General features: G+C 38.4%; 1 protein-coding gene across 5 annotated transcripts in view; it reads right to left on the minus strand.

Annotated features, from left to right (window-relative positions):
• Nucleotides 1–18,499, minus strand: part of CHN1 (chimerin 1) — a 204,957-nt gene that overhangs the window by 52,994 nt on the left and 133,464 nt on the right. The window contains exon 1 of one of the 5 annotated variants that reach the window (XM_066346034.1): nt 2,496–2,570. The exons of the other annotated variants lie outside the window; for them this stretch is intronic. Coding sequence (XP_066202131.1) covers nt 2,496–2,549 — 54 coding nt within the window. The 5' untranslated portion in view covers nt 2,550–2,570. Of the gene's footprint in view, nt 1–2,495; nt 2,571–18,499 lie in introns of those variants that run through there. 5 annotated transcript variants of the gene reach the window in all.

The following is an 18,499-nucleotide window of genomic DNA, read 5'->3' on the forward strand; positions in this document are numbered from 1 at the left end:
TGCAATGGGGAAAAGACAGTCTCTTCAATAAATGGTATTGGGAAAACTGGACAGATATATGCAAGAAAAAAAGAGAGAAATAAGACCAGTTTCTTACACTATATACAAAAATAAACTCAAAATGGATTAAATCTTACTTAAATGTAAGACCTGAAACCATAAAACTAGAAAAAACATAGGCAGTAAACTCTTTGACACTGGGTCTTACAGGATTTTTTTTGAATATGTCTCCTTGGGCCAGGCAACAAAAGCAAAAATAAATGATACTACATCAGACTAAAAAGCTTTTGCACAGTGAAAGAATCCATCAACAACATGAACAGGCAGCCTACTGAGTGGGAGAAGTTATTTACAAATGGTATCTCCGGTAAGGGGTTAATATCCAAAATATATTTAAAATCCATATAACTCAACATCAAAAAAATCAATCAAATTAAAAAATGGGAAGAAGACCTAAATAGACATTTCTTCAAAGACAAATAGATGGCCAACAGACACATGAAAAGATTACTAATCAACAGGAAAATGAAAATCAAAACCTCAGTGGGATAACATCTCACACATGTCAGAATGGCTAGCTATTATCAAAAGACAACAAGTAAGTGTTGGTAAAGATTTGGAGAAAAGGGAACCCTTGTGCACTGTTGGTGGGATTGTAAACTAGTGCAACCACTATAAAAAACAGTATGAAGATTTCTCAAAAAATTAAAAATAGAACTACTGTACAACCCAGCACTTCTACTTCTGGAAAGCTACCTGAAGAAAATAAAAACAATAATTTGAAAAGACATATGCACCCCTATGTTCATTGCAAAATTGCTTACAATAGCCAAGACATGGAGCACCTAGGTGTCCACTAATAAATGGATAATGGGTAAAGAAGATTTGGTGTGTGTGTATGTATATGTATGATGAAATATTGCTCAGCTGTAAAGAATGAAATTGTGCCATTTGCAACAACATGGATAAATCTAGAGAGTATTATATTAAGTGAAATAAGTCAGACAAGAAAAACACCATATGATTTCATTTACACCTGAACTCTAAAAAACAAAACAAATAAAGAAACAAAATGAAACAAAAACAATCTCATGGATACACAGAAGAAACTGATGGTTGCCAAAGGAGAGGGTGGTGGGAAGCTGGTCAGAAAAAGGGAAAGGGATTAAGAAGTACAAACTTACAGTTATAAAATAAGCTATGGGAATGTGATGTACAGCGTAGAGAATATTGTCAATAATATGTATGGTGACAGATGGGTAATAGATTTATTGTGATCACAAGGTATATAAAAGCTGAATCACTATTGTCTATCTAAACTAATATTGTATGTCAACTATAATTAAAAATAAATTTAAAAATGAACACTAAATCATTAAAAATGTTTTTTTGGAGATAATTTTTTAAAATAAGAAAGGGTGAGGGCTGGATAATAGACTCAAATCCACCTCCATTTAAAAGCAATACTCGGCCCTGGCCGGCTGGCTTAGTAGACAGAGTGTCGGTCCTGCATGTAGACATCCTGGGTTCAATCCCCAGTCAGGGAGCACATGAGAAACGACCATCTGCTTCTCTTTCCCTCCCTCTCCATCTTCTCTCTTTCTCTTCCCCTCTAGCAGCCAGTGCCTTGATTGGTTCAAGCATTGGCCTCAGGTGCTAAAGATAACTTGGTTGATTTAAGCATCACCAGACGGGTTGCCAGGTGGATCCCGGTTGGGGCAAATGCGGAAGTCTGTCTCACTATCTCCCCTCATCTCATTTAAAAAAAAAAAAAAAAAAAGAGCAATACCTATACTTTTTACTGTGGGGCAATAAGAAGCTTGTTTCTCATGTTGGTTCCCTAAATGTCTCCCATCTGTTTCCTCATACAATAGTAACTAAGTTTAACCCATTATGATTCTAATATTACACTATATTTAAAGAATCTAAAACTCTATTTAATTCAGTCCATGTGCTTAATGCAAACAATTAATCTAAGATTTCATAATCTGTAGGGAGTATGTGCCCAATGAAGAGTTTCATTTAATTAGGACATGAAGTGGTCCTTAAACCATGCTAAATACTGACATATTGGATGGCTAATTTTCTCAACATCCCCCAATTTATTATTTACCTAAGTCTGTTGTCCCTTCTTTTAAAATGGTTTATTCTTTTAAAAACATTTCTATGGGGAACGGGGGGGGGGGGCACAATGCGTTGTGTAGAGGGTGTTATCTTGAGTGGGATACTTGAAACCATGTCAACATAATAAATTAAAAATTGTAAAAATTGGCCTTGGCCAGTTTGCTCAGTGGTAGTGTGTCGGCCTGGCATGTGGATGTCCCCGTTTGATACCTGGTCAGGGCACACAGGAGAAGTGACCATCTGCTTCTCTACCCTTCCCTTTCTCCCTTCTCTCTCTATCTCTCTCTCTCCCACAGCCATGACTCGGTTGGAGCAAGCTGGCCCCGGCTGCTGAGGATGGCTGCATGGCCTCACCTCAGGCACTAAGATACCTTGGTTGTCGAGCAATGGAGTAACGGCCCCAGACAGGCAGAGCATTGCCCCATAGGGTGCTTGCCAGGTAGATCCCTGTTGGGGTGCATGTGCAAGTCTGTCTCTCTGCCTCCCTGCTTCCCATATAAGAAAAAGAAAAAAATATTAATAAAAAACATTTCTAAGTAACTAAAAGAAATTAATATTTACACCTACAGATATTTCATTTTCATAAATTTATACTCATGTGATTAATATGAGACAAAAATTGTTTCCATTCCAAGAGAAAATACAATGGAAAATTTTCCTGGCCTAACCTAAATTATTCTTCAGCTTAGAGCTAGATGGTCATGTGATGACTAAAAATATAAAGGCCAACAAATTCTTCAGTAATGCACTACCTAAAGTTAAGATAATTGGTTCTCAATAGGCACCAGATTAAAAACAAATTCCAAAGATAAATTTAACAGTAATTTTTTTCCTCCGCAATATTTACATGACTAACTTAAAGAAAACAATTACTCATATAACCCAGGTAGCTTTCTTATGTTTTCTGAGTATTTATGATCCAGGATCTTTATTATAGATCATCCTCAGTATTTCAGCTGTAGCTAAAATTCAACCAAAGCATAAAAATATTACTGGTAGCCTGACCAGGCAGTGGTGCAGGTCTATCCAGAGCATCACACTGGGACACAAGAGGACCTAGGTTTGAAACCTCAAGGTTGCCGGCTTGAGTGAGGATTGATAGTTTGGGCGTGGGATCACAGACATGACCCCATGGTCATTGGCTCGAGCCCAAAAGTCGCTGGCTTGAAGCCCAAGGTTGCTGGCTTGAGCAAGGCATCACTTGTTCTGCTGCAGCCCCCCAGTCAAGGCACATATGAGAAAGCAATCAATGAACAACTAAGGTGCCACAACAAAGAATTGATGCTTCTCATCTCTCTCTCACTTCCTGTCTGTCCCTATCTGTCCCTCACTCTGACTTTCTCTCATGTCTCTGTCAATATATATATATATATATATATGTATATATACATATATATATTAATGGTAGTCTCATCCAGAATAATTGTGGCTGGCTAAAAGTGTACATTTTGTCATTGAGAGGCAAAGTCTACTGTAAGCTCCGCAGAGTCATACTGTCGTTCCTGAATACTTTTTCTACCTAACCAAGAAATACTAGATAATTTGGGCAGCTACCTAGGATAGTAAAGAGATAGGAAACAGCTTAAGTAAAAATGTTCTTAGCTACTCTCAAATAGCTGATGGTTTGGCCACTATTATTCGTTCAATAACTACAACTGCATTTCTGTATTAATTTTGCTAAAAAGCTCTCAAGTCATAAGAACTGCTAGCTCTAAAATTCAGAACCAATATTAATGTTCTGATGTTTCAGACAAATGTATATCATTCATCTACATATATATCTGTATCTCTATATCTATATGTATACCATATATATACACATATGTACATATAGCCATACTTAGCTAGAGTTATAGCACCTACTAATTATGGTTATTATTTAAGTACTTAGGTTCCAGACACCCAGTTAGACATTTTACACATAACATGCCTATGAGGTATATATTTTATCCTCATTTTATAGTTGAAAGAACTGAGGCCTACAGAGTTAACTTCCCAAAACTGCACAGCTAGTAGGCTGTGGGTAAGAGTTGAGCTCTTGAACACCAAGCTTTATCCACCCAAATGAGAGGAACCTGGAGTCTGAGGGAAACTATTTCCTTCTCTCTCATCTATTCAAGGTGATTTCTGTTGTTTTTTTCCTTTCAATTTTGAAGAGCAGCAATAGATGGTAAGACAGAGCAAGCAATGAGTAACACTGGATGGTAAGATAAGTAATAGTAACTAAGATGTCTAAATCTCAAGTTTAGCACACAGCACATGCAGTAGACAGTGCAGCCCTCTAAGCCCCAAACACCCCACCTCCATGAAGCCTTAGATGGTTTGCACCAATTAGATGTGATCTTGCCCATCTGTGAACCTCCAGCTCTTTACTTGTTCATTAATTATGAGACATATTACACTCTACCTCTTATCACAGTTAACTTGTATAGCTGTTTGTACAGAACTGGGTCTTATATATCTTAATATAAACCTTGAATCTATCACAGTAGCTTGTACAAATAAGGTTCAATAAAAACTTGGTTAAAAGAATAAAACCAATGACGTCAGAGTAATGGCAGCTTGAGAGATACTCCTGATCTCTTCCCTTGAAATTTCAACTAACGAGACAACTATAATGAAGTGAAGGAACCCCAGCTGGGCTCACAGGCACACCCAAAATACCTGTGCACTGAATGGACTAAAGGTGGGACAGGGTGAAAAGGTAGGTGGTAGATAAAACGCATTTGTGGTGGGCAGACAAACCTGGAGTGACTAGGTTTATTTTATTTTTTCTATGCTGGAACACGGGGAAGAGGAAAGCTCAGGCTTTTGGATGTTGTCTAAAGGGTACTGAGAGGAAAACTCGGAGTAACTGGGTCTCCTTCTGCCAGGAGGAGCAGTGAGACAGAATGGCAGAGGGGGAGATAAACCAAAGGGGCCAGAGCGTGAGGTCAAAGCCAGCGTTGCCCAGTCTGCCTGCAGCCTGCACTCAGCAGACAGAGAAAGCTAAAGTGCAGCTACCCCCAACCTCCAGATCCTAACGCTCTCACCGTGCGGTACCTAGAGTGGCAGAGACAAACCCCACAACTAGCTCTCCAGAGGCCCTCTCTACCCTGAAGAACAGAGGTGCTAAACGTCTGGTCCCCAGGTCTGTTGAGACGAGGGGAGGAGCGCCTGGAGCCTGAGATCGCCATTGCTAGAGACTTAAAGCTGGAAAGCTGAAGATGTAAAGTCGAGGCCGTAAAGCCCTCACAACACACCCCACCCACCAATGTGACAGCAGCCCCACCTACATCATTGGGACAGCAACATCTCAGAGGAGGATACACCAGGACTTCACAGAGCTAGAACATGTAATGCAGCAACACCTATTGGAGGAAACCTCTCAAAACCAAAATTTATTTTTCTGTTTTTTTCTTCTATTTTTTGCTCTTTTGAATTTAAATTTAGATTTATATTTTTTATTCTTATTTTTTGTGGGTGTTTTTTTGTTTGTTTGTTTGTTTTCAATATTTTTCCTGTGGTTTTTATTTTTAAATATATTTTTTATTGTATTTTTAGTTTATTTTTTTATTATTTCAGCTGATTTTTTGTTAGAGTTCTTAACAATACCACTCTCAAATGCTATCACGGTAGAAGAAATCAAATACCATGGCTACACAAGACAGAGGCATCGTTCAAAAAGGAAATAAAAAATATCCAGAAAAAAATGTCAACCACATAGGAACCTTGGAGTTAAATGATAGAGAATTCAAAATTGAAGGTCTGAAAACACTCAACAAGGTGGGAGAAAACACCAATAGGCAACTTAATGAGCCCAGAAAACAAATTAATGAACAAAACGAATACTTCACCAAAGAGATTGAAACTTTAAAAACAGAGATGAAGAACTCAATAAATGAGTTGAAGACTGAGGTAAGAGGTTTAGCTAATAAAACAAGACAGAAAGAGGAAAGAATCAGTGACCCTGAAGACAGGCAATTAGAAATGCCACTGAGAGAAGAGGTGAGAGACCCATGAATTTAAAAAAATGAGAGAGCTCTACAAGAATTGTCTGACTCCACTAGAAAGAGCAATATAAGAATAATGAGTATATCAGGGGGAAAAAGGCAAAGAAGGGAATGGAGAGCCTATTCAAACAAATATTGATGAGAATTTTCCAAGACTATGGAAAGAGTTAGAGCCTTAAATCAAAGATCAAACAGAACACTGAGTTACCTAAATCCAAACAGACCTACTCCAAGGCACATCATAATAAAACTGTCAATAATGACAAAGAAAGGACTCTCAAGGCAGCTAGGGAAAAAGAGGACACATAAATGAAAGCCCATCAGGTTATCATCAGACATCTCAACAGAAACTCTACAAGCCAGAAGAGAGTGGATCCAAACATTCAAAGTACTGAAAGAGAGGAATTATCAGCCAAGAATACTATATCCATAAAAGTTATCCTTCAAATATGAGAAATAAAAACATTTACATACATACAGAAGCTGAGGAAATTTATCACCAGAAAACCCCCACTGCAGGAAATACTCAAGGAGGTTATGTGACCAGACACAAAGAACAAACCAAATCAAAACTACAAGTAAAAGCTCCAACAAGGTCATAATAAAAACATGCGTAATTTGTGACAACAATAACATAAAAGGGGAGAAGATAAAGATCTGCAGTAGCAAAGGAGAGTAGAGTGTAGGAGTACTCATAAGACCAAGGACTCTTGGACATATGAACATTTTTTCTCTTAATAATCAAATGGTAACCAACCACAAAAAGGCCACTACTGAAATATACAGCTTACAAAAAGAAACAGAGGAAAGGAGTATGGAATACTACCAAACAAAATCAACTGACAGAAACAAAAAAGGGAAGAACCAAACTAGACACTGAGCTACCTGGAAACAAAACATAAAATGGCTATAAGAAATCCTCAAATGTCAATAATTACCCTAAATGTAAATGGATTGAACTCACCAATAAAGAGGCACAGAGTAGCAGATTGGTCAAAAAGCAAAACCCAATCACATGCTGCCTTCAAGAGACACATTTAAGCTGCAAGAACAAAGGTAGATTCAAAGTGAAAGGTTTGAAAACAATTCTCCAAGCAAATAATATCCAAAGAAAAGAAGGTGTAGCCAGACTCATAACTGACAATGCTGACTTCAAGACAATAAAGGTAATCAAAGACAAAGATGGACATTTCATAATGATAAAGGGGACACTGTATCAAGAAGACATGACACTTCTTAATATATATGCACCAAAACAAGGAGCACCAAAACATATAAGACATTTACTAACTCAGGGGTCGGGAACCTATGGCTCGCAAACCAGATGTGGCTCTTTTGATGGCTGCATCTGGCTTGCAGACAAATCTTTAATAAAAAAATAATAATGTTAAAAATATAAAACATTCTCATGTATTACAATCTATTCATTTCCTACCGCTCATGTTCATGGTTGTGGGTGGCTAGAGCCAATCACAGCTGTCCTCTGGGACAACACCAAATTTTTATTGGATAATGCATAACGTACACGGGTCGTTGTATGGCTCTCACAGAATTACATTTTAAAATATGTGACATTCATGGCTCTCTCAGCCAAAAAGTTTCCCGACCCCTGTACTAACTGATCTAAAAAATAGAAGCAGACAAAAACACTCATACTTGGAGAGTTCAACATACTGACAGCTTTAGATAGATCATCCAAACAGAAAATAAATACAGAAATATTGGCCTTAAATGACACACTGGACCAAATGGGCATACGAGACATTTACAGGACATTTCAGCCCAAAATGTTAGATTATACATTCTTCTTCAGTGTGCATGAATAGACCATATGTTGGGCCAAATACCTAACATCAACAAATTCAGGAAGGCTGAAATTATACCAAGCATATTTTCTGACCATAAGGCTTTGAAATTAGAATTCAACTGCAAAAAGGAAGTAAAGAAACCCACAAAAATGTGGAAATTAAACAACATACTTCTAAAAAATGACTGGGTTAAGAAGAAATAAAAGATCAAAAGATATACACAGGCCAAAAAAAATGACAACACGACATATCAAAATTTCTGGGATGCTGCAAAAGCAATAATAAGAGGGAAGTTTATATCAATACAAACATATCAAAAAACGAGAGATCCCAAGTAAACAACCTAACATCACATCTTAAGTAACTAGAAAAAGAAGAACAATGGCAACCCAAAGTTGGCTGAAGAAAGGAAATTGTAAAAATTAGAGCAGAACTAAGTGAAATAGAGGGAAAAAAACTATAGAAAAATTAATGCAACAAAAAGCTCGTCTTCGAAAAGATCAATAAAATAGACAAACCTCTGGATAGACTCATTACAGAAAAAAGAGGAACACATATAAACAAAATCCAAAATGCAAGAGGAGAAATTACCAAAGATATATGGATATACAAAGGATCATAGTAGAATATTATAAAAGATTATATGCCAACAAATTCAACAACCTAGAGGAAATGGAAAACTTAAGTAGACCTGTAAGCAGGGAGGAAATAGGAACAACTATCAAAAAGCTCTCTAAAACCAAAAGTGCAACACAATATGGGTACACTAGTGAATTCTACCAAACATTCAAAGAAGATATGGTACCTATCCTTCTCAAAGACTTCCAAAATATAGAAGAAGCAATAATATTTCCCAACATATTTTACAAGGCCAACATAACCCTCATACAAAACCTTATAAGAACAACAGAAAAAAGAAAACTACAGACCAACATCTTGAATGAATACAGATGCAAAAATCCTAAACAATATACTAGCCAAATCAAATACAACACATTAAAAAAATAATACACCTTGATCAAGTGGGGTTCATTCCAGGAACACAAGTTCATTCCAGGTCCAACATATGGAAATCTATCAATGTAATACACCGCATGAACAAATAAGAAAACAAAAATTACATGATCCTATCAATAGATACAGAAAAGGCATTCAATAACATACAACATCCCTTTATGTTTAAAACACTCAATAAAAGTAGAAGAAATGTTGAGTAAAAGGAAAGTACCTCAACATAATAAAGGCCATATATAACAAACCATCAGCTAATATCATACTAAATGGTGAAAAACTGAAGGCGTTTCCTCAAAAATCAGGAACAAGACAAGGTTGCCCACTATCTCCACTCTTATTCAACATAGTTCTGGAAGTTTTAGCCAGAGCGATCAGTCAAGAGAAGGAAATAAAAGGCATCCATATCATGAAAAAAGAAGTAAAAGTATCACTTTTTGGAGATGACATGATTCCGTATACAGAAAATTCCAAAGACTCCACCAAAAACTATCAGAAACAATAAACCAATACAGTAAAATCGCAGGATACTAAACCAATATACAAAAGTCTATTGCTTTTCTCTACGCCAATGATGAAACTTTGGAAAATGAACTCAAAAAAATAATTCCTTTTACAATTACAACAAAATAATAAAATACCTAGGAATAAAATTAACAAAGGATGTGAAGGACCTATATACTGAAAAACTACAAACATTATTGAAAGAAATTGAAAAAGACAAAAATAAAATGGAAAAATATTCCATGTTCATAAATTGGAAGAACCAACATAGTTAAAATGTCCATATTACTCAAAGCAATATACAAATTTAATGCAATCCTCATCAAAATCCCAATGTCCTTTTTTAAAGAAACAGAACAAAAAATGACCAGGTTTGTATGGAATCATAAAAAAACCCCGAAGAGCCAAAGCAATACTAAAAAAAAATAAAGCTGGAGGTATCACACAAACTGACTTCAAATTATATTATAGAGCCACAATAATCAAAACAGCATGGTATTGGCAGAAAAAAAGAAATAAAGACCAATGGAACAGAATCAAAAGCCCAGAAATAAAACCACATATATATCAATAAATCATCTTTGACAAAGGAGCCAACAACGTAGAATGGAGAAAAAAAAACCTCTTCAGTAAATGGTACTGGGAAAATTGGAAAGTCACATGAAAAAGAATGAAACTAGAGTACAATTTGTCCCCCTGCACAAAATTAATTCAAAATGGATCAAAGACCTAAATATAAGACCTGAAACTATAAATTACATAGAAGAAAACATAGGTACTAAGCTCATGGACCTTGGTCACAGAGAACAATTTATGATTTGACCCCAAAGGCAAGGTAAGTAAAGGCAAAAATAAAGAATTAGACTATACCAAACTAAAAAGCGTCTGCACAGCAAAAGAAACTGACAACAAAACAAACAGGCTGCCAACTAAATGGGAGATATTTTCAAACAACAGTTCTGATAAGAGGTTAATACCCAAAATATACAAAGAACTCACAAAGCTCAGCAACAAACAAGCTAACAATCCAATTAAAAATGGGGAGAGGACACTTCTTCCAAGAGGATATACAAATGGTCAACACATATAAGAAAAGTCGCTCATCTTCACTAGCTATTCAAGAAATGTAAATCAAAACTACAATGAGATACTACCTCACATCTGTTAGATTGGCTATTATCAACAAGACAGGTAATAACAAGTGTTGGAGAGGCTGTGGAGAAAAAGTAACCCTCATTCACTGCTGGTCGGAATGCAAATTAGTACAGCCATTATGAAGAAAGTATGGTGGTTCCTCAAAAACCTAAGACTAAAACTATCATATGACCCAGCAACCCCTCTACTGGATATCTATCCTAAAAACTCGAAAACGGTACGTAAAGACACATGCACCCCATGTTCATTGCAGCATTATTCACAGTCGCCAAGACATGGAAACAACTAAAGTGTTCTTCAATAGAGAATTGAAAAAGAAGATGTGGTACATATATACAATGGAAATCCACTCAGCCATAAGAAATGATGACAAATTGCCATTTACAACAACATGGATGAACCTTGAGAACATCACACTGAGTGAAATAAGTAAATCAGAAAAAGCTAAGAACTGCATGATTTCACACATAGGTGGGATATAAAACTGAGACTCATGGACAAATAAAGAGGTTACCAGGGGGAAGGGGATATAAGGGAAAGGGCAGAGGGGAGGAAAGGGTGTAAAAAGGGACAAATATAAGGTGACAGAAAATGATTTGACTTTGGGTGATGGGTATACAACATAACAGTTCAAATGCTATAGAAATGTTTACCTGAAACCTATGTACTCTTACTGATCAATGTCATCCTGTTAATTTTCTAAATAAAATTTAAAAATTAAAAACCACTGCATCTGGGCATTTTCTAAAATAAAGTTTTCATAACTTGTCCATAGTATTGCATTTCATGAAATTTCTGTTAGTTCAAAGGATCCTAATGAAATTAGGAGAAAACATTTAATAACCCCTAACTTGAATGCTTTCCTTCACAGAAGAGATAATTAGATTCATATATATATGTGTCCCGTATAGAACTCAACATCTTAAGAGAGGTTGGAGACATCTGGGCCAGGCCCACAAATAATCAGATCATTAGAAAATAAGACACAGAAAGTCAAACTGCAATCAACTTCCTTTGAGGAGAAAGAAAAGATTAAAGGATAATTCAACATCTTTCTGTGACATTTTAATATATCGAGAGGGATTCACCCTGCTGTTTTCTTCCTCCACAAAGGATAGGTTAATGGGAGATAATTTAAAGAGCAACTGAAGATTTTAGGTTGATGAAGTCAAATGTTATTTAAGGCTCTCTGGACAGCTTAGGTTACTGTTTTACTACCCTTTCCACCAAAATGTCCCCAAGAGCAACGAACAGTGAACAGGGTGTACAGGGACCCAGGGTGGCTCCTTAAGCTCCCCATGATGTACCCATACAAAAATGTTTAACACAAAAACATATTCAATTGAATACTCCTGCATAAAATTGATGCTCTAGGAAGATGTCATGTTTATCTATTTACATTTAGCATGTCCCTGCAGAGCTGCAGGAAATGCACAATCTAGATTCCAGAGAGCAGGGTGGGGTGACTGAGAGAGGCCTTGAGTCCTTTCAGTAATAGGACTGATTTTATCACATTGTACAGCAAGAAGTAATCTGTGAGGTGACTGCTTTAATAACCCTATGTAGCCCTACTTCACCAAAACCTTACTGTATTTTTCTTCCCATTTAGTTAAAATTACAGGTCCAGCTCTTACACTGCCCCCAAATCAGTAGCATTTATGGAGAATTTTAGATTCTACAAAGCTCTCTGTCATTTTATCCCCTCATTCCTGTTTTTTAGAAAGAAGATTCAGCCCTGGCCGGTTGGCTCAGCGGTAGAGCGTCGGCCTAGCGTGCGGAGGACCCGGGTTCGATTCCCGGCCAGGGCACACAGGAGAAGCGCCCATTTGCTTCTCCACCCCTCCGCCGCGCTTTCCTCTCTGTCTCTCTCTTCCCCTCCCGCAGCCAAGGCTCCATTGGAGCAAAGATGGCCCGGGCGCTGGGGATGGCTCCTCGGCCTCTGCCCCAGGCGCTAGAGTGGCTCTGGTCGCAATATGGCGACGCCCAGGATGGGCAGAGCATCGCCCCCTGGTGGGCAGAGCGCCGCCCCATGGTGGGCGTGCCGGGTGGATCCCGGTCGGGCGCATGCGGGAGTCTGTCTGACTGTCTCTCCCTGTTTCCAGCTTCAGAAAAATGAAAAAAAAAAAAAAAAAAAGAAAAAGAAAGAAGATTCAGGCCCTGGCCAGTGGCTCAGTGGATAGAGTGTCGGCCTGGTGTATGAACATCCTGGGGTTGATTCCCAGCCAGGGCACATAGGGGAAGTGACCATCTACTTTCCCTCCCCTCCCCCTCCCCTTCCCACAGTCAGTGGCTTGATTGGTTTATGCATGGTACTGGGCGCTGAGGATAGCTCTGTTAATCTGAGCACTTCAGCCTCAGGTGCTAAAAATAGCTTGGTATTAGAGCATCAGCCCCAACTTGGGGTTGTTGGGTGGATCCCAGTTGGGGTACATGCAGGAGTCTGCCTCACTGTCTCCCCTCCTCTCACTTAAAAAAAAAGAGCAGGAGAAAAAGATTCAGTGATGTTAAAGCATTTGCTCAGGGCCAGATAGACTGCCAAGCAGAGGAGACATGATGGAAACTCAGGCCTCCCTACTTCCCACCCTCACCTCTGTCCACTCCTCTGCTCTCTTGGGATCTTGGCATATGATCACTCAACATATGCCAACACTGACTCTTGCCTTACATGAGAACCAGGGTCACAAAGACCCAGATCCATCAGCAGGCAGAAACATTTACAGCTGGAAACAACCACCCCCAATTCAGTTCTAAGTCTGAGAAATGGCTTACAACATACAGAGAAGTAAAATTGGCCTTAGTAATTAATTTCTGGCATTTTAAAAAGTCTTTTCCGTTATTTTGATGATGCGTAAAATGATATGTTGCTTATACTTAGATACATGCAGATCGTTTGTCAGCTGTCTACCAGGGCTTTCAGGAGAGGGTGTGAGCTGCATGCATGCGCCTACCAGGGCTTTCAGGAGAGGGTGTGAGCTGCATGCACCTACCAGGGCTTTCAGGAGAGGGTGTGAGCTGCATGCATGCGCCTACCAGGGCTTTCAGGAGAGGGTGTGAGCTGCATGCATGCACCTACCAGGGCTTTCAGGAGAGGGTGTGAGCTGCATGCGCCTACCAGGGCTTTCAGGAGAGGGTGTGAGCTGCATGCATGCGCCTACCAGGGCTTTCAGGAGAGGGTGTGAGCTGCATGCACCTACCAGGGCTTTCAGGAGAGGGTGTGAGCTGCATGCATGCGCCTACCAGGGCTTTCAGGAGAGGGTGTGAGCTGCATGCATGCACCTACCAGGGCTTTCAGGAGAGGGTGTGAGCTGCATGCGCCTACCAGGGCTTTCAGGAGAGGGTGTGAGCTGCATGCATGCGCCTACCAGGGCTTTCAGGAGAGGGTGTGAGCTGCATGCATGCACCTATCAGGGCTTTCAGGAGAGGGTGTGAGCTGCATGCGCCTACCAGGGCTTTCAGGAGAGGGTGTGAGCTGCATGCATGCGCCTACCAGGGCTTTCAGGAGAGGGTGTGAGCTGCATGCATGTGCCTACCAGGGCTTTCAGGAGAGGGTGTGAGCTGCATGCATGCGCCTACCAGGGCTTTCAGGAGAGGGTGTGAGCTGCATGCATGCGGCTACCAGGGCTTTCAGGAGAGGGTGTGAGCTGCATGCATGTGCCTACCAGGGCTTTCAGGAGAGGGTGAGTTGCATGCACCTACCAGGGCTTTCAGGAGAGGGTGTGAGCTGCATGCATGCGCCTACCAGGGCTTTCAGAAGAGGGTGTGAGCTGCATGCATGTGCCTACCAGGGCTTTCAGGAGAGGGTGTGAGCTGCATGCATGCGCCTACCAGGGCTTTCAGAAGAGGGTGTGAGCTGCATGCATGTGCCTACCAGGGCTTTCAGGAGAGGGTGTGAGCTGCATGCATGTGCCTACCAGGGCTTTCAGGAGAGGGTGTGAGCTGCATGCCTTTTTTTTTCCTTTCTTTTTTTTTTTAATTTTAATGGGGTGACATTGATGAATCAGGGTACATATGTTCAGAGAGAACATCTCCAGGTTATTTTGACATTTGATTATGCTGCATTCCCATCATTATGCTGCATGCCTTTTTTATTTTTGTTTTTTGCACTGGCTTTTCCTTTTCCTTAAAAACAAACCAACAAAACTACCCTCCAAACCAATGAATTGAGAGAGTTGTCTCTTGAGCAACTAATTAAGCTATCCTTAGAAATAGGTAATTAAGCTTTCCATTAAAATTCACCAGACAGACATACATAATTTACAAAGTGGGAAGCCATTCCAATCTCGGGGGTAAACAATGAACTACGTCTTACATTTATAATAGAGATTCCAGAATGGCAATGCAGGCATAATTATCTAATTAGGATACATTTCATCTTTAAAGTAATCTAGTATAAAAAACAAAGACTTTGAGTTCTAGACATGTGGCCTGAGAAAGTATAAATTCATGAAAAGAAAATACAGAAATGGTCAAAGTATCATATATACAGATGCGCCTTGACTTACAATGGGGTTAAGTCCTGAAAAACCCACTGTAAACTGAAAATATTGTAAGTTGAAATGCATTTAGTGTACATAACCTACTGAACATCACAGCTTAGTTAGCCTAGCCTACCTTACATGTGCTGAAAACATTTACATTAGCCTAAAGTTGGGCAAAATAATACAACACAAAGCTTATTTTGTAAGAGAGTGTTGACTATATCATGTAATTTATTGAATACTGTACTGAGAGAGAAAAACAAAATGGTTAAATCGGTATCACTTTCATAACATCATAAGGTTGATATGATCATAGGTCAGTTGAATCATAGTAAGTTGGTGGGGGGGCACCTGTATATACAATTCAAGGCTCTCCTAAATAGTTTTCATTCAATAAATATTTTATTTAGTTATCTACCATGTTCTAGGCCAGGGGTCCCCAAACTTTTTACACAGGGGGCCAGTTCACTGTCCCTCAGACCATTGGAGGGCCGGACTATAAAAAAAAAACTATGAACAAATCCCTATGCACACTGCACATATCTTATTTTAAAGTAAAAAACAAAACGGGAACAAATACAATATTTAAAATAAAGAACAAGTAAATTTAAATCAACAAACTAACCAGTATTTCAGTGGGAACTATGCTCCTCTCACTGACCACCAATGAAAGAGATGCCCCTTCCGGAAGTGCTTGCGAGGGCCAGATAAATGGCCTCAGGGGGCTGCATGTGGCCCGCGGGCCGTAGTTTGGGGACCCCTGTTCTAGGCATTAGTGAAATTGTGGCAAGTGGCAGAGAATAGGGCTCATGCTATTTTCACAAGGACCAGATATTAAACCAATATATATTTAATGAGTTAATTATATTTGGGATGTTAGTTGGGTAATGGGTTTTTCCATCCTATTTTATTCCTAATAGTCACATTTTCTAACAAAGGTTTCTCCTCGCATGGTCCTTCTGAGACTGTAACAGGTGACTTCCACACCTCTCCAACCTAGATATCTCTCTCTCTCTCTTCTTCGAATATAGAAGTACCTTCAAAATGCCCAAGCCACAAGGTGGTGTGCAGGCCACCTTATGTAAAAAAAAATTTTTAAATCAGAAACAATGCAGAGAGGGATCTGCTTTTTACAAACCTGCCTCCTCAATCTGCTTAATCAATCCTTCCATAAAGAGTTAAAATAATTAAAAAATTATTAACTGAAATTGTGTTATCAACAGGTAAGTGGTTAAAAGCTAGGCACTTGAGTAAAGACTATCTGTAAAAGAATATCAGCGCCACTTACTAGCTATGGGTTTTTAAAAAAGCCTCAGTTTTCTTATCTGTAAATTGGAATAATGATAGTACCTACCTCAAACGGTGGTTGAGAGGATGAATGAGATAATGTAAACAGAAAGTGTGAAATGTATATAAAGCTGAAAATTTTAATACCTAGCATGCAGAGAGTTCTCAAAGCCCTCAAAGATAGGCGGTGGTAGTGATACTGCTGTCATTATTAGCATACTGGTATTATCACCTAACACCAAGTAGTTCCTAAATCTTGAAAGAATGAGCACACCAATCCATAATACATTCATGAACCTCACTGAATTCTTCACACTTAAAGGTGAATGCCCTTCTGAATGATTCTAGCCTCCTGCCCTAAAAATACTACCAGGATAGATTTACAATAATGCAAAGAAAATGGCCATTTTCTTATATGGCCATTCTTTAAGTATCTTATAGCTTAAAATTAAAAAAAATAACGGCTGGCCAGAGGTGGAAGGAAGAAGAGCATTTTAAATATTGTTCCCTCATTTGATAGCCAACATGTATGCAACTATGAACTGAAAACATGTTAGAGAGACAATCTGTGACAACACAGGTATCTTAGCAACATAACTGACTAAAGGATGAGACTGAATTGAAAACATTTGTTCTGTTAAAGAGAACAGGTGCCACCTGAAAAACAAAGGGTGCCTGGGCTCCATTAACTGTGGCTTTCAATTCTAAAAATTGTCGAATCACTGTGGTTTCAATTAATATGCAGGACCAGAACAATTATTATTGGAGGAAGAGTGCAAAGTGCCAAGAAAAGTTGTGAATGAATAAAAACAATCTGCAATGATGAGTTGCAAGACAATGTTAGAAGGAAAGGGGATTTGGGGCAGTATCTACCATTAATAAACCTAGTTTCAAGTTTGGTTATTTTTCTTCCTAAGAATTTCAACCCATAACTTGCTATAAAATTTCAAGACGAAACTATTTTCAAATGCGTGTCTTAATAAGGAAGACATTAAAATAAGAAGCTTGATGTTAAAAAAAATAACTTGCCTAAAATATCTCCTCCTGCAGGATCAGCTGTAGATTTTTTTTAAATGGATGCTTTCATCCCGTTTTTTTTCTGTTAGAAATATCAAACCATGACATCAGTTGAATAATGTTTCTTTGTTGTTTCCATTTTTAAAAGAACCCAGTCTTTGAGACAAAATATAGAATTTAATGTATTATTTTATACCAGTGGTACTGATTTTAATAAAGGATAGCCTACTAAAATAGCTACTGTGGTCACAGATTTTGACAGTTTTTCCCCTTGGCTCTGTTTCCTCTGGCCTTTTTTTTTTCTGCTGTAGATTATGTTAAATTTAGAGTTTTACACCTCTACATTTGAAAATTCTCCAAAAGAGAAAGAGCCTCAGACCAAATGATGTAAAGGTTATCTGGCTTCTTTCTGGGGATGGTTTTCTTGAGGAGAAATATTGAATTGCTAGATGAGCTAGCTACTTTTACCATGGAATATCATTTTTTACTTGGAAGAACAACTAACAGAAAGTTTGGATATTCACACTTGGCATTTTCTCAAAAATGAACAAAATGAGCTTGCCACCTCATGGAAAACAACTAACAGTCAATGATAAAATTCAAACTTTCAAGTGAAATTAAGAATTTGGGACATGTATCTTCCACTCTGAACTCGAAAGCTTCCCATTACTTAGATAACTTTTTGATGAGATCAAATGATATTAACAAATGTGATTTTTTGATATCCTATGAAATGTGTCAATGTTTGGAAGACCTACGTAACTTAGTGAATTAGTATTTTCCAAATGGCCAATGCATGATGTTACAGAAACATGCATAGCTGAAAGAGTCATTCAGGGTTCAAAACAGACCAGTGGATTTTAGTGTAACAAAATAAGAAATGCTATTGATAGGATTTCAGACTGCACAGTGCAAGTAACCTTTAGGAAACTACCTCTTATCTACTTTTGATGTGATATCAAAGAGAAATACCCACAATTATCTGAAAAGACTATTAAAATTCTCCTCTCTTTTCTAAATGCATATTTGTATGAGGTCAAATTTTCTTTACATACATACTTCAACAAAATTAACATAGCTCCACAGATTGAATGCAGAAGCATTTAGGAGAATTCAGTTGTTT

This window comes from Saccopteryx leptura, chromosome 7 (genome assembly GCF_036850995.1).
Source record: "Saccopteryx leptura isolate mSacLep1 chromosome 7, mSacLep1_pri_phased_curated, whole genome shotgun sequence".
Lineage (NCBI taxonomy): Eukaryota > Metazoa > Chordata > Mammalia > Chiroptera > Emballonuridae > Saccopteryx > Saccopteryx leptura.